The 23,297-nt window shown below is 34.1% G+C and overlaps 1 protein-coding gene across 3 annotated transcripts in view; it reads left to right on the top strand.

Moving 5' to 3' along the window:
• LOC136039976 (paired box protein Pax-6-like) overlaps positions 1-23,297 on the top strand; it is a 54,487-nt gene that overhangs the window by 2,279 nt on the left and 28,911 nt on the right. For 2 of the 3 annotated variants that reach the window (XM_065724051.1, XM_065724039.1), the window contains exon 2: positions 19,116-19,302. In XM_065724051.1, coding sequence (XP_065580123.1) covers positions 19,116-19,302 — 187 coding nt within the window. The remainder of the gene's footprint in view (positions 1-19,115; positions 19,303-23,297) is intronic. The other variant, XM_065724046.1, reaches the window with a different exon arrangement.

Here is a 23,297-nt window from a genome sequence, read left to right as displayed (position 1 = left end):
GTTTTATGGTATCAATAACAAAGAAAAATATAGGAACCATCGAGTGATTTTATGAACATCACCAGTTCATGCAGTAGGATCAATAAACATATATGGTGTATTTGAGATGTGTACTCTTAAAAGATCAACCTACCTCGTCCATTGTAAACCTTTTTAATTTGTGTTACCAAACTATCTAGAATAGATTGGGCGGTCTTGTCATAACTTGTAGAGCCTGGATATGAGATCTCGAATAAATGATAGAAAACTAAAAGCCGACGCCTAACTTCCCAGAAATCTTTGAAAAATCATTTAAATTCTTCTGTTTTATACTAAAGATATAGATATTCAGTTTTAGTGAAACTCATATCATAAAAAAGTGTAAATTTTGTTGTTGTTGTTTTTTTTCGATTAAACGATGCAAAATTTTCTTTTCAAAGTTCCAGAAAGGGCAGACTCTAAAAAATCCGCTCGAAGGAAATATTAATTGAGCAATTTAGTAGCTTTGGGAGTTACCCGTGGTGCTACCCCCTTTGATCGCCAGCCTTGCCAACATTTAGGATATAATATTTCATCGTCTTTTCAATCAAATTCCTTTGACAAACCACATATTTTCAATAGCTCTCAATGATGGTTATTCCCTACGGAGAATTCGTTAACAAATCCTTTGAGTTTGTGACGATCAGCCGACGCTGAGGCTCGTAAAATGATTCTAAGGGTCCGCGTCCTCTTGAATCATATCCTCTTTTGTTGTTTTTTTCTGTTTACTTGCAGATGAAATATTTTGATTTTTAGTGGCTGAGACGGACAATTGCTTCTTTTTTTCGATTTCTCTTTTAATTTTGAAAAAAAATTGAAAGGAATTATTTCTGGGTACTTGGAGCCTGGCATTTACAGAGATAGTACTGATAATGGGCACATATTTGTTGTTGAACCATCTCGCTCACACATTTAAAAATAGTTTTAGCAAAATTTAAAAAATGATTAAGCATCATTTAAATCAATCACTGAAAAAAATAGTGTAAACTTGACGTATGAACCAAACCAAACGGATAATGCTTTCTAATGTGAAATATGCATTTACAAACATCCAAAAGAGATTAACAAAAACATTCACGTTTCAGAAAATTACTTCAGTCGGGATACCTTTCTATAATCGAATGTCCCTTTTTCCTTTTTGATGTATCGTTATAGCAATCAATCGAAATGAGCAAATGAACAGAATCTAGTAAAACAAAGTAAAATAAAGAGCCGATTAAAATGAAGCTAAACGCTGTATAATCATTAAATAATAGAAAACCTAATAATTCACAAAACAGCAATAAAAAAGTCATATTGTCTCAGGAACGTCGATTCACGAAAATGGAAGGAGGGGGTAAATAGCCTATCTTAAAATCTAGTGGAGTAATTATGTTGTTTTTCCGATTTGTTCAATGAAAATACTAAAAAAGAACCTTTTTCAATAAAAATACTAGAAGAAAGACATTTATAAAACTCTAGGGGGGGGGGATAAAAATACAGGGGGCAATTGGCTCCACCCTAATTGATGCCCCTAGATAGTGTTCTACTTCTCGTCAATTAACCAAAAAAGCTACTGGTTTGTGTTGAAGAATTGTTTTGTAAAAAAAAAAAAAAAAAACCACTGCTCATCAATCCTTGTCTCTTCATTTTTGCTTCATCCATCCTACGAATGAAAACAATTGCTAGCAACATTTGAAAATAGAAGTGCTGTTCACAATGTCATCAATACGGACACGGGTCCACCGAAATCCTAAATTTCTTCGAATTTATGGGCACTTCTCATTTAAATAATCAAATAAGTTTATTTTTGATACCCCCCTCCTCCAAAGAAAAAATATTACTTTCTGTGGAAAAAATTATACGTATGTAACTGGCTGTCAGAAGCTTAAAAAAATGTGAAGTAGCCTAAGTTTAGGTGAAGTTTTAGCTAATAACATCTCTGGAATTGGTTAAGTTGCTAACTCCTCGTAAGGAAATGACAAATTCAGTCCTCAACACTGATTGAAATTTCACTCAAGATTAGACTTTACAAACATCAACTAAACCAAAAAATTGTTCTACTACGACCAAGATGCCTCTAATATTTCTTGATAGTGATCAAGCTACAATTTCTGGGCAATGACAAAATCTGAAAATATTTGAGCTGTTACAGTTATAAAGGAAATTTCAGCACTTCTAGATCCGTAAATTACATTTGTTATTTTCCCAGAAGTGTCATCTACGAATTTTCACAAAAGCTTCATGTAATTTGTCAATTCTTTTCTATTTGCTCAATCCCCTCCTCCCACAATTTTACTATGCAATGGGAGCCGATATTCTAGCTAAACGATAAAAGGCTGGTTAGTTCAATTTCAATATGCTAAGAAATATTAAGTGTAGTCGGCGACATATCAATTGCTTTTTTTTCTCCTGGTGCGACCTGACCAACACCAAGTGGATCATATCAAATTATTCGTTCCGCTTGCTGAAGCTCTAACAGTGAAACTAGAAACGTGGAATTTCGTAAACAGTTGTTATGCAATCTCAACTTGGTTGCTCATCTTCAAATTTTGCAGCAGTTATTTGTAAATTCCACTTCTCCCAACAAGTACAAGTAAAACACATACACACACACACGCACATAAAAAGAAAACATCAAACACTCACAAGCCCGAATGCCAATATACCGTACGTTGGTGTTCAGCCTAAGTTTCTGCGAGGTCTACTTCCTCTGCTCGTCATATTCTTTTAGTGCTGTGGTCTCAGACACCATCTTATATTATTTCAACTATTGTTGAAAGGTCTGGCTTCCGTGAGCAGTTGAGACACCATTGCCTGCAGTTTTATAAATTGTAATTTTTTTCTCTTCTCCAGTAGTTCTATATGTTCAATATGTTTGATATATATTTTTTTTTGTGAAATGGGAACCTAAATGCACTGATGTGGATGTAAGTTGTTACCAGGTTACTCGGCTCCTTGCTTTTTGCTGATTTTTTTTGTGAATAAATTATGTCTCAAATAAAAAAAAGTTCTGCCTACTCATACACAGTCTACTACTACTCATTCAGTACAAGTACTTATCCAGAATTTTGGTTCGATGGAGGGGGGAGGTGACAAAAATACTTTTAAAATGTATCAAAAATTGTTTATACCCCATGCATTTTTGTTGCATTTTTATGAGTCGAACAAAAGTTTCAGACCGTCTACCCCCCCTGGATACAGCCTTGGTAGCACATACTTCATGTGCTAAAATAACAAAGATAACTACAGTGGCGTAATTTCGTCAAAATCCTGGGGGCGGGGCAAAGTTGGAGTCGATTTTCCCAAGTCAAGTGAAAATGATAGTGAAAAGTAAAAAATTAGCCATGTAGTACCATAAAGGCAAAGGTATACTAAAGAAAACTATTCTGTATCTGTGGATGCTTGAATTATGTAGGTATATCTTAGTTTCGACAAGATTTTTGAGGACGATGAATTTTAGTGGGGACGGGAGTCTTTGGGCAGTCGGCCCCCTTCATTCGCATAGCAAAGTATGCCCCTGGATAAGTAATGTGGGATAAAAATCCTTACTACACAGGGAATTTTTTTTAAGAATTCCTGAAATCGCAGTGAAAATGTTTGGTTTTCATAACTACAGTGTCAACAGTAGCTTTTTATTTAAATAGTATTGAAAAGATAGTATTGAAAACATTACGATTGTAATTTCTGCGGTATTCCAACGTAAATATATATTAATTTTTGGTTACTAGTTTCTGTTCACAGGGGACGTCGCACCACGTACGTTTCAGAATATTTGATTCATGAACTTAAAAGGGACATAAACATGAGTGTAACTGACCATTTTTTCCAAGGGGAGGGCTACCTAATGTGTCGGAGCAAATTTACTGTCTTTTTTTCCAGAATTTAGTCTTATTACCCTTGCATTTGAAACATTTCAGGGAGCAACAAATTTTTAAAGGAATTACATCGCACTTATTTGAGCTCTCCATTTTGATAGCCATAACTAGAAGTCCATATCGAGGTTAAGGGGAACTTTAGGGATGACCATTCTCAAAGATGTACAGCGGAAGGAAAAGAATTTGTTTAAATTTTTTCAAGGATGATACAAAAAAAATAATACATTTTTCAAATCTAGGGGGCTATTCCGTTGTTTTTTTCGGCTTTTCAATGAAAATGCCCAAAAAAAGTTATTATTCAAAATCTTGAAGGGATCTAGGAAGGCAATTGTCCCCCATAACCCTTCCCAGTTATCGATCCTGGAAAAGTCACAAGAGCTTACATTGCTTTATTTCCTTTTTGAATGTAAAATCATACGGACTTTATATTCTATGGTCTAAAACCTCAGGCCATGTGAAAATTAACCCAAATACTTTGTTGACTACATGCACTCATGCTCTAAGAATTTTAAATCACTTTATTTTTTCATTTTTTCTTGCTTCTTTTGAAAGCTGCGATTTCCCACTTTAAATAGCAACTGACAAACCGTAAGATTATCACAGAGCCATTAACTCAAAGAGAAGCTGACGCTTACAGCACGGGGGAAAAGTATCACTTTTCACTGGTTTCCATTTCATATCAGCTTATCTACAGGCTCCAGTCAAGGGGTTGTACACTGTCAGTGATCTGTGTACATGACCATTTGGCTCCCACTGAGTCTTCTTTGCCTCCCGCCCTACCTCCTGTGTCTCTTACTCTGTCTTTGGTTTTACGCCCGTACCTTTGTGCGGGTTTCCTGAAAAAATATATCCCGGTTAGGAGAAAAGCACTAGCCTAGCCTAAAAGTTACTTAATAAGGGAGTAAGATTTTGAATAAAAGGGTTGTTTTCCCAGAAAAATGTCAAATCTTACTGATTATCCCAAAATTCCTTGTCATTTAAGAAAGGAGAAGAAAAAACCCGGTTCGTCTCTCTCCCTATGTTGGTACCTCTTCTTTGATCCCCGTTCCTGGTCTCTAGTTTACACGCTGAAACCTAGTGTAAAGCCCCTTGTTTTTGATTTTAAATTTCGAAACAGGTTTCCAAAAGCCAGGTTTTAAATTATATAATCCTCACAAAAAGGCCGAATTTAATAAGATTTTGTTTGGGTAGTAATGTACATTGGTTTCAGATTTCGACGACTCAAATTCCTTTCCACTAACTGCTGACCATCTTTGATGTCTTGGCTTTGTCTTGTTTGAAAGGATTTGAAATTATCTTTTGTCTGATGCAAACATGCAACGATTTTATGAGACTTTCAATAATAATCAATTGCTACTGGATTATTTTTCATCAGATTATTATTAATTGAGAAATGTGATAAAGTTGTTGAAGATAATTATTAACAATTTTGCTCTTGAAGACGGATCAATTCTCTGAAAACGAATCTGCTTGAAGATTCTATAATGTTGACATTTCTTAAAGCATTTATTATTTAATAAAAAAAAATTAATTTAATTATTAAAGCATTTATAGCATATAATAAAACATTGGCCGTAAAGAAACGAAGACAAAAAAGAAGTTAGAATGATTTTTCCGTTATTCTAAACCAAGGTATTGATATTTCCGGGGGAAAAAGAAGTCGCTTCAATAAATTATAATCAACCTATATAATTGGCTGTGTTGGTAACTCTAGATGTTACGCATTAATTTTATATATAGATACAACAAAAGGGTGAAACCATCTAAAACGCCTCGCTAGCTCAAACAACAGAAAATAGGGTCTGTGAAACTCTAAATCTCGAGGTCGTGCATTCGAGCCCCATACTTTACTTGTTTTCTTGCAAATAGTAAGCGTATATTCTTTTGTATTTTCTCTTTATAAATGGTTTTTTTCAAACCTAGCAATTTAGTTAGCTCGCCTTATTTTGTCTCACAGCATCGAGTTGAAGCCTTCAGGAATTTGTTTTCTCGAGAGAACAAAGAGGGGGCATAGTTACTTATAATATCTTATGCCTTATTCGGGCCTCTCTCATTGTGGCACAAACACAGGCAAGGTCGTAAGCCTTATGATGTTAAAAGTTTTATTTTAAAATTCCAATTTTGTTTATCTCAAAAATGAGTCATTAATTCTTATACAAGCTCAAAATCTCTCCGAATTTGAATTCTTTTTTCCTTAAATATCGAGTAAACTGTAAATAAGTAGCTACTTGACCAAATAGTAATCGGAACTCTAGAAAGCAGAATTTTGATAACAGTAGATAATCAAAAGAATTGGTTTTTTATGATGATTCTAAATATGTAAATTCACTACGTTTAATCTTACCCATCAAAAGCTACAAGCCTAAGAAAGTTCGCCTTATTTTCGAAATAGGAGAAGCACCCCTAAAAGATAAAGCGGTAAACGAAAGGGCAATTAATACAGATGAAAATCATACCATCAGATTCGGCATTTCAGAGAACTCTACTTAAGAGGTTTCAATTACCTATCTACAAAAATGTGATTTTTTTTTTGCCAAAAGAAAGGTTAGGGTCATATGCTTGTTTTTTTTTTTCCAGGGGTGATCGAATCGAGCCAGTGTATCAAGAAATCATAACAAAATTTCGAGATAGCCATTTAATTCAATACAGTTGAAAGGTCCAATAACTATATCTTTGGGGATGACAAGATCCCCCATAGCCCCTGGGGAAAGAGCTGTAGCTTACACAATTTTCCCATTGTTCACATATTATATTTGTTACTGGGAAATATAAGCTCTTTTAGGGGGGACTTCTTGAGGGGTGGGGGTACGGGAATAATTTTCTGTGAGTAATGAAAATTTTTATGCAGTCTCCTTCCGGGAGGGAGGGGAATTTCTCCCCATGATTTGATAAATGGTCGAAAATAAATAAGCAAATATTAGTTGTTTTTTTTCAACTGAAAGTATATAGCAGCATTAAACTTCAAACGAACAAATTTTGTTCTGCATCTGAGGGGGGGGGGGGCTACCCCTCCCCTCGAATCTTAGTCTTTACGTTAAATTTTGACTTTTCGTCACACCTCTTTAAAACAGGGCCAATGAACTTGAATGAAAAGTGTTTCTTAAAGGCCTTTAAGACTTTAGCGCGAGTTCGAGGACTGAGGAAAGGGTACGCAAAAATGAAATAATTTATGTTCATTTTAAGTTTTAATGACGCTCCTTACTTTCAGTGGAAAAAACTAGTTTTTCGTATTTAATAAAGAGGAAAGAATGGAAATTATTTACCAAATCAGTTTTGAAATAATAGAATAATGATGGTCTTTTTTTACTAACGTTTCTCTGTTAATTCATAACTAGCGGTTTTCCGATGCAAAGAATTTATCTCTAATCAAACAGTTCGTGGTAACGAACTGTAGTAAGGAGCGACCCGGCTCAATAATAACCAAAACTCTAAAAAATTTGGTACCAATAGCTACATCAAAAGAATCGTATTTTAATGCTGATTTTGAATATATAAGTTTCATCAAGTTTAGTCTTACCCATCAAAAGTTACGAGCCTGAGAAAATTTGCGTTATTTTAGAAAATAGGGGAAAACACCCCCTAAAAGTCATAGAATCTTAACGAACTTTAACGAACTTTGGCGTAAAGAGCGGGGCGTTGAGAAGGGAAAGCCTCTTTCATATACGGAGTAATTTCTGTTCGTTTTAATATCGCTCCTTACTTTCATTTTAAAAACTTGTTTTTTTTTATTTAATTCCTCACAAAAGAGTGCATGCTACGTTTTTTTTGTATTTTTCTGTACCTGTGGTCCGACAGGCTATGACTGAACTGCCAGTCGGTCATAGATTCATAGTTAATGGTAGACGTAAACTTAGACATTTGTATTGTGACAATGAAAAAATCAGCATAAACAAACGCATTTCAGTAATAAAATACACTGGGAAACAATAGACCTTGTGCTTAATGTACTTACTAATATAAACCCCAATAAGATCGAACACGAAATGCTTAAGATAAACTCATTTTAAAGTTTTCAGTGCCAAATCTATGTTAAGTTATGAGGGCAATTATTTTTGTAGGACAATGCGTGGAAAAATTTAGTAGCGCTTGTTCAGAACAGAGAGCACAGTTTTCTCAACCAATTGTGGGTCGAGACATAAATAGGTACCATGCCATTCCTGGTATCTTGGAGGAGAGGTGGCAGTTTAGAATCGTATCGGTACATTTTTTCAAAAGACCTTTTTCTATGTAATCAATACTTCTATTTTTTTTTATTCAAAAATTGGACAAAGATCGCTTAAAGCTGGCAGACTTTGGGTAGACTTATATGAAATAGCAGTAGAAAAAAAAATAGGTGAACGTTTTTGGCAAGTAGTCTCGACTGTGTTTTGAGAGCCAAATGCAGTAGCTTTGTCATTGACTTAAATAAGTAAAATACGCTATTTTATCTTATTTTTGGCATAGCTGTGATCATGTAAATTATTGCTTGACCTTTTTTTTTTTACCGAAACACAATAAGTCTTTAAACCTCAAATTTCAACATAGCTAGTAATTTTACATAGCTAGTGGTAGCTGTAATTTTGTAATTTTTATTTGTAACATATGTAAGGAGTGACAGAGTAAAGCGGGTCAGAAATTTAGTATTTGAGGTGCTTGTGTTTTTTCTTTTACCCCTAACTTGCTGATACAACCAATACAATCACCATCACTATAAGAAAAAAAAAACAAATGACTCAAGTGTTCACTCTTCAGCACAACGGAACATGCCATGTACGCCTACTTGTTTAAAAAATGACACATTTAAAGATAGAGATTTATTGGGTGACAAGCAAGAAAGTGACATGCAATGAATTATTTGCGTTAAATATACTTAAGATTAGAAGCAAATTATAAATAAAACAAGGTTATATAAAACCACAAATAACAATTTTTGTTGCACCCAGAAAAGCTTTCAGTTAGGTAATTGCATAAGTTTTGAATATAGGGGGAGGACCGCCCTAATGTACCCGGTAATTTACATTCGTTTTAATTTTTATGTCACTCTTTGCTTTCATGAAAACTAGTTATTTTATTATTATTATTATTATTCAGTCTGCAATCTGAGACGTATGACGATGAGGTATTTTTCTCGAACTGATCTGGAATTGGCCCAATTCTGGGTATCGATATTTATATGTAGATCTTAAGGTTTGAATTTGATTGTAAGAATCATCAAATAAAATCACTTGATCTCACAATTAACCGGAAAGTGTAAAAACAATGTATGCAATTCTCATTTCACGTTCCCGGCTGTGGCACGAAAGATAATGATGTAAATAACGCTTGTGAATATCTTTTTAAAGTTGGAAGAGGTTGACATGAAAGAACTTATGTTTTTACACATTCCATAAAAAATTTTTTTATTGAAAATATGAAATGATATTTCAACGGGAAAAAATACGCTAAAGATATTCATTACGCCTACAGTCTATGCTTCAATCCATAAGTATGATCACTTCGTACTTTTTAGCTCGATAAATGAAGGCTATCACTGATCGGTACCGTACGGCCTTTAGAAGAATCAGGCTTTTCTTCGGCATTTTGCTCAAAAGCCAACCGACGTGATACATATGTTGACAATCTAGTGAAACATGACTACCATTCATAATCGATAGCTCTCACCACAAGTAGGGGGTTGTACTGATGAAAAGGGTTTCGGGCTACTTGTACTCCAACACCCTCACCTATTGTGTGCACAAGTCAAAAGGGATGTCAGATAAGCCATTGTTCAGTTTGACGCAAGCTAGTTTCCCAAGGATTTTTGGTTTGATATTTATTATACCATTAAAGACAGAATAGCTGATCGGAGCTTTGTCAAGAGATTGACCCATGTTCTTCAGCCGTTTGATAAAAGTTAAATGTGCAAGGCCTACCGTAGTTATAAAGTTGGTTTCTGAGACCTTAGTCGCTTTGTAAAATTTCACGTTGAATTCCATAGTCTAAGGTCTGGTTTTCACTCTAATGATGGATGCACGTCTCCCGATTCATGCGGTGGTTTTGCTTCAAATTCTCGCGTCAAGTTTATCGGTGCTAGTTTCCATGCAGTTAATTGTTTTGAAGTTTGACATTATTTAAAATGCACCATTTCACAAACTGTTCTTGGAAGTGGGGAGGGTTGAACTTTTTTCGAAGAATGTTTGAGCTTGCAGTTTACGTAAATCTTTGGGAAAACTAGATCGCAGTGGAAGCCTTCATTTCCAGAGGGGGGAGGGGCAGAGGGGGAACTTGTCCTAGCTACATGAATTTTAGGGGTGCAATATTTTGAATAAATTATCAACGGTTATAATCATTTTGTAATTTTTGAAATTCTATTTTCATTAAAATAAATTGGAGGGCGCAGTTAGTTAATGAAGATAATTAATAAATTATTAAATAGTTAGTAAAATAATTTAAAAATAAAAGTAATTGAATAATAATCAATAAAATAATTAAGCAAAAATAATTAATATTACCTTAAATAATTAAATAGTAAATAGAAAAATAAAATAAATTATTAATTAATCAATTAATTGAAAATAGTTTGATTATTAAATTAAAATATTGTTCAAATTTGGCCTGAAAATTTTATGGAAGACAGAGGAGGGCTAATTGATATTTTGCCCCGGGCTTAAGAGAGGTCAGAACTGCCACTGCTCCTCTCTCAACAAAAGAAAAGAATTGTTAGATTTATTTGTCAGTTACAAGCAACAACTGTGGTTTCTTGAATTAATTACATAAAAAAAAACTAGTTTTTTTTAACTGAAAGTAAGGAGCGACATTAAAACTTAAAACGAACAGAAATTACTCCGTATATGAAATGGGTTGTCCCCTCCGCAATGCCTTGCTCTTTACGCTAAAGTTTTTAATTGTTTTAAAAAGCAGAATTTTGGCAAAGAGTCAAACTTTAGCGTAAAGAGCAAGGGATTATGGAAGGGACAACCCATTTCATATACGGAGTAATTTCTGTTCGTTTTAAGTTTTAATGTCGCTCCTTACTTTCAGTTAAAAAAACTGTTTTTTTTTATGTAATTCCTGAACGTTTTTGAATTAATGCATGTTTGATTTTGGCTCTATACACATAAATTATTAAAATGAAATTTGCATATTAATTCCTTTTTTGGCTAAATGGCTTTCTCTTAGTTTTGATCAGACGATTTTGAGAAATAAGGGGTGGAGAAAGCCTAGTTGCCCTACAATTTTTCGGTTACATAAAAAGGCAACTATAAATTTTAATTTTTAACGAATGTTTTTATTAGTAAAAAATATACGTAACTTAAGAATTAGCTTACGTAACAAACTTTTATATTCTAAAATTTTTATTATGTATATGAGGGGGTTTATACCCTCGTTAATACCTCGCTCTTTGCACTAAATTGTTAGTTTTGTCCCAATTCTTTAAGAATGACCCCTGAATCTGAGAGGCCGTAGAGTAAATAGTTGAAATTACTAAAAATACTATAGCATAAAAAGCGAGGTATTTATCTCCTCCTAAATACCTCGCTCTTTATGCTAAAGTATTTTTAGAACCCCTCATATTCGTAATAATCTCTTTTCGTTTTAAGTTTCAATGCTACTCCTTGCTTTCAATTGAAAAAACTTTTCCATGTTTATTTTTTCATTGTTTTTTTATAGTAATTTTAGAAAATCCTGCGCCCTTTTCATTGAATTTCTGATCCCCCATGACATATTTCTCCAAGGAAAGATCCTCCCACATAGCTCCCTTCCCTCAACCCCACCCCCAAAACCAAAAAAAAATCCCTGAAAACGCTGTTCACTTCTCAGTAACCATTATTATATGTAAACACTGGCCGAAGTTTGTAACTTGCAGCCCCTCCCCCAGGGACTGTGGGGGAGTAAGTCATTCCCAAAGACATAGTTATTATGGTTTTTGACTATGCAAAACAAAATGGCTATCTCAAAATTTTGATCCGTTGACTTTGGAGAAAAATGAGCGTGGGAGGGGGCCTAGGTGCGCTCCAATTTTTTGGGTCACTTAAAAAGGGCACTAGAACTTTTCATTTCCGTTAGAATGAGCCCTCTTGTGACATTCTAGCACCACTTGGTCGATACGATGACCCCTGGGGAAAAAAAACAAACAAATAAACACGCACCCGTGATTTGTCTTCTGGCAAAAAATACGAAATTCCACATTTTTGTAGATAGGAGCTCGAAACTTATACAATAGAGTTCTCTGATACGCTGAATCTGATGGTGTGATTTTCGTTAAGATCGTTAAGATTCTATGACTTTTAGGGGTTGTTTCCCCCTATTTTTTAAAATAAGGCAAATTTTCTCAGGCTCGTAACTTTTGATGGGTAAGACTAAACTTGATTAAACTTATATATTTAAAATTAGCATTAAAATGCAATTCTTTTGATGTAGCTATTGATATCAAAACCCCATTTTTTAGAGTTTTGGTTGCTATTGAGCCGGGTCGTTCCTTACTACAGTTCGTTACCACGAACTGTTTGAAAGAAAATAATTCGGTATTTCGGGGCTTCTGACATAATTGCTCCTTTGCGGAAGTTAGGCTCAAAATTGGAAAAGGATTATATTTTTTCTCTGGGCCCCTTCCACCTCTTAGTTCGTTTATTTTCCCGTTAGTTTTCACCTGTTTTCGCTTTATAGTTGTGTTATCTCTTAGCAGTTCTTTCGTCGTTGAGTTATGGTTGTGGTATATATGTTTTATCGCTCGTATAGTTGTTTTATTTTCAAATTATACTCCATAATAGAGAGGCTCTGAACACCCAGCATTGTATATTAAGCTCTGAATTTGACGATTTTTTCTAACGTGACCAGATTCGTCCTGCGCCCTGTGCCCTTTTCATTGAATTTTTCTTCCCCCATGACCTATTTCTCCAAGGAAAGATCCTCCCACATAGCCCCCTCCCCTCAACCCTACCCCCAAAACCAAAAAAATCCCCCTGAAAACGTCTGTACATTTCCCAATAACCATTATTATATGTAAACACTGGTCGAAGTTTGTAACTTGCAGCCCCTCCCCCAGGGACTGTGGGGGAGTAAGTCATCCCCAAAGACATAGTTATTATGGTTTTCGACTATGTTGAACAAAATGGCTATCTCAAAATTTTGATCCGTTGACTTTGGGAAAAAATGAGCGTGGGAGGGGGCCTAGGTGCCCTCCAATTTTTTGGTCACTTAAAAAGGGCACTAGAACTTTTCATTTCCGTTAGAATGAGACCTCTTGCGACATTCTAGGACCACTTGGTCGATACGATGACCCCTGGGGAAAAAAAACAAAAAAAAAAAAAAACAAATAAACACGCACCCATGATTTGTCTTCTGGCAAAAAATACAAAATTCCACATTTTTGTAGATAGGAGCTTGAAACTTCTACAGTAGGGTTCTCTAATACGCTGAATCTGATGGTTTCATTTTCGTTAAGATCCTACGACTTTTAGGGGGTGTTTCCCCCTATTTTCCTAAATAAGGCAAATTTTCTCAGGCTCGTAACTTTTGATGGGTAAGACTAAACTTGATGAAACTTATATATTTAAAATCAGCATTAAAATGCGATTCTTTTGATGTAGCTATTGATATCAAAATTCAATTTTTTAGAGTTTTGGTTACTATTGAGCCGGATCGCTCCTTACTATAGTTCGTTACCACGAACTGTTTGATAGCTGTTTTATAGGCTTGTTAAGTACTTACTCTTTTGCCTTATTATTTAGTTCTTGAAAAAAAAAAACATGGGTACTCTAAAATGCCAGATTAATAAATAAAATAGATTTATCGTACAGAATAAGTTAAAAGGAGGATGATGGGTTTAATTTACACAGATGATAAGTTATTATAGCAAATTTTCAAAATTTCATGTTGCAGAATGGTTATATAAAAAAGGAAATGCATGTCCACTGCGACTCTTTAGAAGTAACGCCACTCGAACAGACAGTTTTTTCACGAAGGTAATACAATTGTTTAGGACAATTAGGATGTTTTTTCATTAGGACAAATATAATTTGCATTATTGTTTGTTTTTTTGGCCTAGTTTAACAAACTGACTATGAGTAAAACATTTTTTTTCATTAAACTAAGAACTAAAGATTTGAAATTATTCATAAAAAAAGGTGCAAGATAATAAAAAAAGGCAGTGACAACCAAACTCAACTAAAACTTTACTGTTTATATTTTTCCAATCGCGCAGCATTAAAGATTTAAAAAAGTTGTTTTTCATACTTAAGTCATTTGAGAAAACCGAATGTTGTATCAGCACTCATCATTACCTTTTGAAGAATCGAGATGGTTGATTTAAGCCAGAAAGTCAGGAATATGACTTCAAAGCTCCATAGAAAAAAAATGGGAGCAAACATTTTGCAAGACCCTGGTATGTTCCCTTGTCAGTCTTTTGTCTTAAGAAAGTAGAAGTTAGAATCCACATGACGACTAACCTTTGTTTCTTGCTGGTGTTCCCATGGAGAGTAAGTTGAATATTTTGTGAAGGTGGGAGAAACTAGCCAAGAATTGAGTCCCATCTCAAAAACCTCCAGCGTTGGTTTTTAAAATTCTTTATTTATTCCATTAACGGGTTTTCTATAAATTTATTTTCATCAACCAAAAGATCCATTAATTTTGCAATAAAAGCTGACTACTTTGGTTAGTTACTCTCACTTGAAGCGATCTTAACCAGCATTTCAGCATCTTTTTCTTAGCTGATTGACCCTGAACGTAAATTTTTAAACTCAATAATCAAGCTATCTGAATAATTTCCTTCCAAGGAGTATATGGACATATAAATATAGAAGTAAACTGAAAATTCCTGATATATAATCCGTTGCATAACTACCAATCACTTTGAGTTAGGCTATAAAGCGAAGTGTTGTCAGTTGGGAGGGGGCAGGGGAGAGTATATACCCCTTGTAGCTTTTTCATTTTGATTTTCGTTAAACACTTTTTCGAGGCATTTCCATTTAAAAATGTCTTGTTTGGTATTTTCATTGAAAAACTTAAAAATACAACAAATTTGACCTCCCCCTAATTTTGAGATCTAGATGTTTAAATCCCCACTCATTTTCTGCCCCATAAATTTTGTGAATTGATGCCACTAGTAAACTACCCTTGAAAATTGCCATTTCTCGATGTAACACTTTTTTCTTATTAGAAAGGGAATTACTTCATGTATTCTTATATAATTCTGAAATAAAATACGATTGGAGTGCGTTGACGATTGAGAGGTTGAGAAGCAAAATCGTCTTAATCTAAATGCATACTCTCGTTCAAAGTAAGTTTTAAGGGTTTCTTATCATTCATAGCATTAGTCCATTTGAACTGAAAATGACGAGAGTGATGGCGCAAAATATCAATTTTCAGAAAGATATTTTTGTTTCGTATCCATAACTGGAAAAGCTGTTTAGCCGTGAAAGACCAGTATTTTCGTGGGTAACTAAATGTTGACTTGAAGAAAAGACAAACTTTTTTTTTTATTAGACCTTTTTTTGAAAACTGTTCTGCTCTCTAGAATAGTTAGTCTGAAGTTGACTGCAACAGTCACACAATATTATGCACCGCAATTAGTACGCTTTTCTGCGTTTTTAATTTAAATAGGAATTTCATAATAACACTCATATATCCTGCCATAGTTTTTTTTTTTGTAAGGAAAACAAAGAATGGAAATTAAAAATAAAAGGATTGCTATTATCGTATGCTACCGTTTGGTCTGTCACCAGTCTCGATTATCAACAAAACTAATACAAAAGACAGTGTTTCTTGAGGTATAAATAATGAGAACCTTGTGAAAGATAAAAATAATTACATTTGACGATAAATCTGATAGTATTTATTTTAAGACTGACCCAATCTGAAACATTTTCGTCAATAGTCAAAATGATCTGTTTTTCTTGACAAAAAACCTACACAAGACATCGACAACTTATACAAAGCTTATACAAAGTTATTATTTTCTGTTTTCATATGAAATTATGATAGGCTTTCAATAAATTTAATATCTTTTCTATATATCACTGTTTTCGCATTCCTTATTCTTATGTTTAAATCCTTTGACAAAAGTATATTCAATGAGTATAAAACCCTTTCTGTTATTGATAAATTTTGTCACCAATGTGTTGTTATCTACTTTTTGTAGGTCTTTCACCCAGTCCGGCTAATCCATTCATTCACCTGCCTACCTGCTTTTAATATTATTTGTCCTTTTGAATTGTTTGCCAAAACTTACAAATTTCAAAGCGCGTTGTTTGTGTCACTTCGAACTTGGACGATGTAAACCACTTTTCATTCTCTGATGTCGGATTAAGCTTTTGATGATGTCAGGTATCGATTTAATGGTTCCCCCAGGTCCCAATTGGTGTCCCGGTTTTAATCTGATGCAAATCCGACAGAATGATTTTGTCCCTGCGCTAAAACGACTAAAGAATCGACGCATCGGAGCGCAACTAATTTCTTGGATCAGTTTTCCGTGGCGCCTGTCCTTTCTATTTCCATGTTAAGCTTTTGACGCTGCTAGGTTCTTTTTTCTTAGTCTATGAGACCTTCTTAAACAATTGTTTTCAGACATTGCAAATAAGCTCCAGTGATAATTTAGATTTCCATAATGGGAAGAAAAACTTGACAACACCCAGAAGTTGTTTCCAAGCTTTTTTTATTTTGTATTTTGGAAAGACGTAGTATCTGAAAAACGGAATTTTGACACCGGTAGTTACATAAAAAGAATTGCATTTTAATGCTGATTTTAGATATACAAGTTTCATCAAGCTTGGTCGTTCCATCAAAAGTTACGAGCCTGAGAAAATTTGCCTGAGAGAATAGGGGGAAACAACCACTAAAAGTCATAGAATCTTAACGAAAATCACACCATCAGATTCAGCTTATCAGAGAACCCTACTGTAGAAGTTTCAAGCTCCTATTTACAAAAATGTGGAATTTTGTATTTTTTGCCAGAAGACACATATATATATATATATATATATATATATATATATATATATATATATATATATATATGTGTGTGTGTGTGTGTGTATATATATATATATATAGTACAGGGAGCCCGGTAGCAAAGCCGGGCTCCCTGTACTTTTATTGACAGTAAAGTACTTACTCAATCAACCCAGCGCTGCGCAAGGTTACCATAAATCAAAAGATGTTATTAAACAAATCAAAAGAACCTACTTTTATGTCGACTCTAAACGTGTAAATTCGCTAAGTTTACCAATCAAAAGTTGTTAGTCTGTGAAATTGTATCTTTAATTTAAAGAGATAATGGAAAATACTCCTAGAAAATTGATGCTGATGAAAATAACATGGTTAAATTCAGAATATCAGTTAGCCTTATAACAGAGGTTTCAAGCTACAAGGAATATACTTGGACTAGGGGTTGATACCCCCCCATATTGAAAAGATATGTTGAATGTGGTATGTACGAGATTAACATTGCTGTGTTTAAGGAAGGATATGAGACTAGTATCTTGTTTCGTATTAAATTAGAAGTTAGGCAGGGTTATAATATATCCCGACTTATATGGATCGTTTTGATGGACTTTGTCCTATGGGGTACAGCAAATGCAATGGAAGAACACGAAATCAAATGGGGAAGTAAAACTCTCCTTGACTTAGATTATACCGATAACTCAAGTATCCTATATGAAAATGTTAGTAAACTGAAAGAACCTTTAGAGGTTATGCATGTTCATAGCGCAAGAATAGGTTTGAAAATTAATATTATGAAGACTAAGTCGCTAAGACTGGGAATAAGTGAAGGTGAAGACGTGATGTTGAGAAACGAGAAAATCGATCAAGGGGACTGCTTCATTTACCTGGGTAGTAATTATTAGTAAAGACGGTTATTGTAGTGAAGATTAAAAGTAGAATAGCCAAAGCCCAGTGTATTTTCTTCAAATTTGAAAAAGGTGTTGAAGAATAGGAAGATGTGTCTCTGAGCCAAGATTAGACTATTGGAAGCTACAATGATGGCAGTGGTCAAGCATGGTTCTGAAGCGTGTGCACTCTAAAAAATGGAAGAGGATGTGCTACAAATTTTCCAGGAAAATTTCCAATGAATTGTTTTGGGTAAGCGACTGACTGACCGTTTCTCAAACAGTAAGCTGTACGAAAATTGTTGTTCTATCTTTTTTAAGGGCTATACTCAATGAAAGGATAAAGTGACTAGGGCAAGTTTTGCGGATGAAGGATGACAGATTGCCAAAGATTATCCTTGTCGGCCAACCGTCTAGAGCCAAACTGAAAGCATGACGTCCCCGAAAAGGGTGGGAGGATCTCTCAAGGAAAGATTTAATGAAAATAGGAACTTTTTTGGAGGGTGTAAAGAGGGAGGCTTCGAATATATTGGGATTGTGGAGGAGCGTGTGTAGGAGTGTTGGCTTCAGGGGGCTTGGTGGTGCAGTGAATTGTTGGAATTAGTAGTGGTATTTTGAATGCAATGTTAAAAAAAAAAAAAAAAAATTATGGATGTAAAATTGTTCACATGGTTGCCTACAGAGAAGAGGAGGATTTAGAGACAGTTTTTCTGTAAATTTTCCTTGACAACGGTCAGAATTATGACCCAGCCGACTAATTAAGCTATATCCAGAAGTAACAAAAAGAATGAAAATAGCTTTTTTATGACACTATATAGAGAAACTACTTATCTCTCCCCCTTCCAGAAACTAGATTAATTCAGAAGTAAATAAAAAATTTGAAATTATATAGAAATTACATAGTTGGAAAACTTTTTTTTCAGTTTGTCGCTTACTATGGACGAAGTTCTTTATCTATTGTTCATTAGTATAAATCGTTAAAAAAAAAACCTTAAAGGGAGTTTGGACATCTCCCGATAGGAAAAAAAATATACTAAACCAAATGAAAATATAATTTTTGCACTGATTAACTTTAAACTCCGCAAAATACAGTAATGAATAAAAACTTTTAATGTTTTAATAATAATGAAAAAAATAACTTCGAAGTAAAAAGCTGAATAGTGTACAATATATTTTAAATAATATATACATCCTTTATGCAAAAGATGCATAATGCATATGGACTTTCCCAACTTTAATTGACTTACTAAATATAACCAATTTTGCCATTAGCGTTCTTGTAACGATACGAAATTTAGATAAGCTTTCTAAGGTGATCTACCACACCTTAAAAAAATTGCTACATACTGTTTTTAATTTTCCGAGAATTATTTACTTTCTAGTTAGGCTATATATTTATATAAAATTGATCTAGTTTACAAATTAGGTTGCTTACATAGTATCTTTTCATTGCAAGGTGACCTGACGGATTTTCCAGGTCATAGCGGAGTTAACCAACTTGGTGGTGTTTTTGTGAGTGGACGTCCTTTACCTGATTCTACAAGGCAAAAAATCGTGGAGCTTGCCCATTCTGGCGCCCGGCCATGTGATATATCTCGAATTCTTCAGGTCTCCAACGGATGTGTCTCCAAGATTCTTGGAAGGTAAAATAAAATATGTTTCTATTTATTGATCGTGAATCCTTTTATTCCTGCAATAAAAACGTTCCCTTCCAATATTTTGCCGAAATCCTTATAATTTGTCTAAGGTTCTAGAATAAATAGGAAAATCAACTTTCTTCCTTTTTATGTAAAGGGTTCAATATATTGCTTAGGGCAATCAAGCTTAAAGTATGAAGTAAAAAAGAATGGTGAGAATAAAATTCTTGTAAAACACCTACCTTGTGTATCGACATTGGACAGTCATAAAAAGCGATAATGTACTTGATTCAAGGGTACCCGCTAAAGTTCTTAAGCACGGGAGGGGGTAAGACTACAACATTTTCCAGGAGATTAGGGTGAATTTTAGACAAGGTTTTTTGCCATAGAAGCTTTTTACTTTTCCCATCATTACATTATTTTACACATCGTGTATATTTCTGCTATTGTAGGGAGGGGGGTAGATACCTCCCCTAGTAAATTTAAATTTTTGCTGTTGAAAATTGTGTTTATATCTAAATATGGTAACAGTTATTAGTTTTACGATTTAATTAAAGTTGTCTTTAGAAAGTCGGTTTGATAAAGGTTGTAATGTCCATGGAGCTTTCTTATCTACTTTACTCTTAAGCCTTCAAGATCTTAGGCAGTGTTATATTTCTTAGAGGTAATTCGCATAGTTGTATTTTTCTTCTTTTTTGCTGGCCCAATGCAGTGATTCATAATCTTTATTAAGTTATTAACCACCAAATCTTAATCTAGGTTCAAATAGAAAAAAAAATGTTGCGACGGGCAATATTCGGAAATTGCGTCTATGGGAAATTTAAATTGCAATTATGTTCACATAGAATTGTGTTCATTACTGTTATGAGGCTTAGAATAAATCTAAACAACAATTTACGCAGTTGTTGCTGTTGCGTTGTGAAATTTATATGGTTGTCCATACTAGAATTTAAATTTTATAGCTCAATAATTCTCTTGACAAAGCAACTAAAAATGCTTAGGTGGGCAACTAAAATGTCTTTACGAACATAATAATCACATGTGATCATCTGTCCCATATCCCATTTGCGGTACATACCAGTGCCGCATATACCACCGTGCGGCATATACCGTATATGATCCCATATGCCGCGTATACAATCAGATCTTCGGTCTTTTAATATTCTTCTGCAACCCAAGTGGAGAGATGAGGTGGTAACATCAGAATATCGTGAATACTGGAGAATCCTTATCCATACACTTGGTGCCTCTGGAGGTACAGGAGGGTCTAAGGTAAGGTTCTTGTATGTTATCATAACAAGCAATAACCATTGGATGCATTACCAATAACTTGCTATGTTCAGCAGCATCCGTGACCTTTACTCGAAGCTCGCTTAGAAAAATAAAATAATTGGGATAGGCAATACTCATGAAGCATATCAATGAAGAATTTCGTTTACTATAATGTTAATATATATATATATATATATATATATATATATATATATATATATATATGTTTTCCACGAATTTCGCTTCTAAGAAAATTGTGAGCATTTGGGAAAAACTAGTTTCTGATGTAATACATAGCTGGCGTTTATATTTGTGCTCAAAATAACATTGTCCTTCCATTTGTAGCCCTTACATAATTAATTTGCTAGGAGTCAAATCAGTAACCTTTTTAAGCCGGAAAGCATACTTTTCATCTGCAGTTTGTCGCAACCACTTTTCCCAAAATCTCTGCCTCCCATTAAAAGATTCTTTGGAAACTTTGCAAAAAGCCAAGTTCTTGGAAATAACTGCTGTAGCAAGTCTTAAGTGTCAGGTCTTTTGTGCACGCTCTGTAACTTCTTCAGAGTTATGAATTAATCTTCAAACAGACATAGCTCTTTGTCTAATTGGAACTAGAGGAGATATTGTCGTTTAATAAGATAAAATAATGTTTCAAGAGCTAATAGGTAGTGCGCATAACTCGAGTTCGAGACTAACCCGACTTAGTGCAATTATTGCAAATATTTTTTTTCCAATCCTACGCGACTGAACATAGCATAAAAATTGAAAAAAAATTATTGCAATAAGCTTAACAGAACGCATCTTAACATCGTTTTTTTTCAATTTCTATGCTATCTTCACACGCATTGGATTTTGACAAAATCCTTAAGGATTTTGAAAAAAAATAATTGCAGTAATTACAATAAACTTCACCGAACGCGAAGTAAAAAAAATAACAACGTAATGAAACTTTCTAAAATAGATGTTTGATTTCAATGAAACAAATAAAAAAAAATGTACACAAACTAGTTTATAAAGAAGCTGGAGAATCATAACAGCACTCCCAAAGTGAAAGGACGTGTCTGACGCTGTATTCAGAAAGTGAGTGAGAAAGTAAGAACGATTTCTTTAATGGATCTTGATCTACTGCATAGTCATGCTTCTGTAGGAATATCCCTTGCATGGGCAAGGGAGACTACCCATTGATGAAAAAGAATATTCCCCCACCTCTAGTCATGGTTGCTAACCGATGAAAAATTCAACGACCAACCATACAAATTACAAAGAATGCACCAAAAAAGCTGAAAATTGAAAGAAGTGAGATAGTTATAAGACAAGAATGCTTTGATGCTTCTGGATTGCACTGGAATATAAACAATTTGCTACGCTAAAAATACTATCAACTGCTACATCTGACAAAAACGCAGAATTGGGGTTGATTTTTATAAAATAAATTCTTAAGAACTCAAATGGTACAAGACATGGTTTCTACGTGATAATTCGTGGAGATCTGACAGAAAAAAAAAAGAATTCTTGGGTGATTTTGAAAGATCTCAAAATTTCAAAAACTCCTTTTTTTTAAGTATTTTCACTGAAAAATACCCTTTATCGGAATTTTTATTGACGAACTTCGAACAAAATAAAATTGCCCATCCATCTAGATTTATAAAAAAAACATTTTGCCCCCCCCTCCAACGTTCTCGTGAATTGGTGTAATGGTTCGAATGAATACCCTTTGAGATGCATTCTTATTACTTTCTGACAGATCTTAGGCAATTCTTAGAGAATATTATTTTTCAGGAATTACAAACACCATACTAATAGGAATTATATAGGACTAATAGGACTAACAGGAATTATAATTTAAATTTGATCGTTTAATAGTTTACAATTTTTGGTTCGGTTTAACCTATGACTGATTAAATCGGAACATCTCTAACCAACAATCAACTTTGATTAGGTTTTTTTTATACTTCCTAAATTTTAGAATAGTGAGTGCTGTTTTGTGGTTTCGCTCTTTTTATTACTTTTAGAACATTTTTGACTTCGCTATCAAAATCACTTGTTTCTTATCAATGTTAAATTTAAATACGAGTTTTTCTAAATGAAAGTAAAGAGCAACACTAAGGCTGAAAATAAACAACAAATTATTTTATATAAGGGAAACTGCTGCCTTCTCAGCGTTTCACTTTTTGGACTAAATTTGGCTAAGCAATTTTGACACAAAAATATAAAATTTCGTATTTTATACTAAGGGCTTAATTTGATGACTTCTATAGTTAAGGGGTGTCGATATCTAGGGTCTAAAGTGGAATTTGGAAAGATCAGTTAACTTCTGCTTGAGGTGTTACCCCCCCCCCCCCTTTCTGAAATTATGCAAATTTACCTTCCCCAATAACTTTTGAAATGTACCTTTAAGCTTAATAATTCTTATTCATTTGGGGCAGAAAAGCAAGATACTTTTGACGCAGATTATTTTTCTAAAAACACGATTTGCTCTTTACTCTTTATAATCAGGATTTAGGTTATTAGTCTGTTTAGACGCCTTCCAGTGCGAAAATAACAAATTTGTTGATAACCCGTCGAGTTAACAAAAACAATATATTAGCAAAGAAAACAACAACAAAATTTTCATTCATAAAGATAAATTCACGCTGAAAGGTGTCTAAACATACTGACAACACAAATCTACCGGATAAAGGATCCAGGAAGAAGGACGAAATCAAATTTACATCATCTAATGGTATGTA

The sequence above is a fragment of the Artemia franciscana genome, chromosome 2 (genome assembly GCF_032884065.1).
Source record: "Artemia franciscana chromosome 2, ASM3288406v1, whole genome shotgun sequence".
In the NCBI taxonomy this organism is placed as follows: Eukaryota; Metazoa; Arthropoda; class Branchiopoda; order Anostraca; family Artemiidae; genus Artemia; species Artemia franciscana.
The sequence above is the reverse complement of the archived record's forward strand: the minus strand, read 5'-3'. Positions and strand labels throughout refer to the sequence as shown.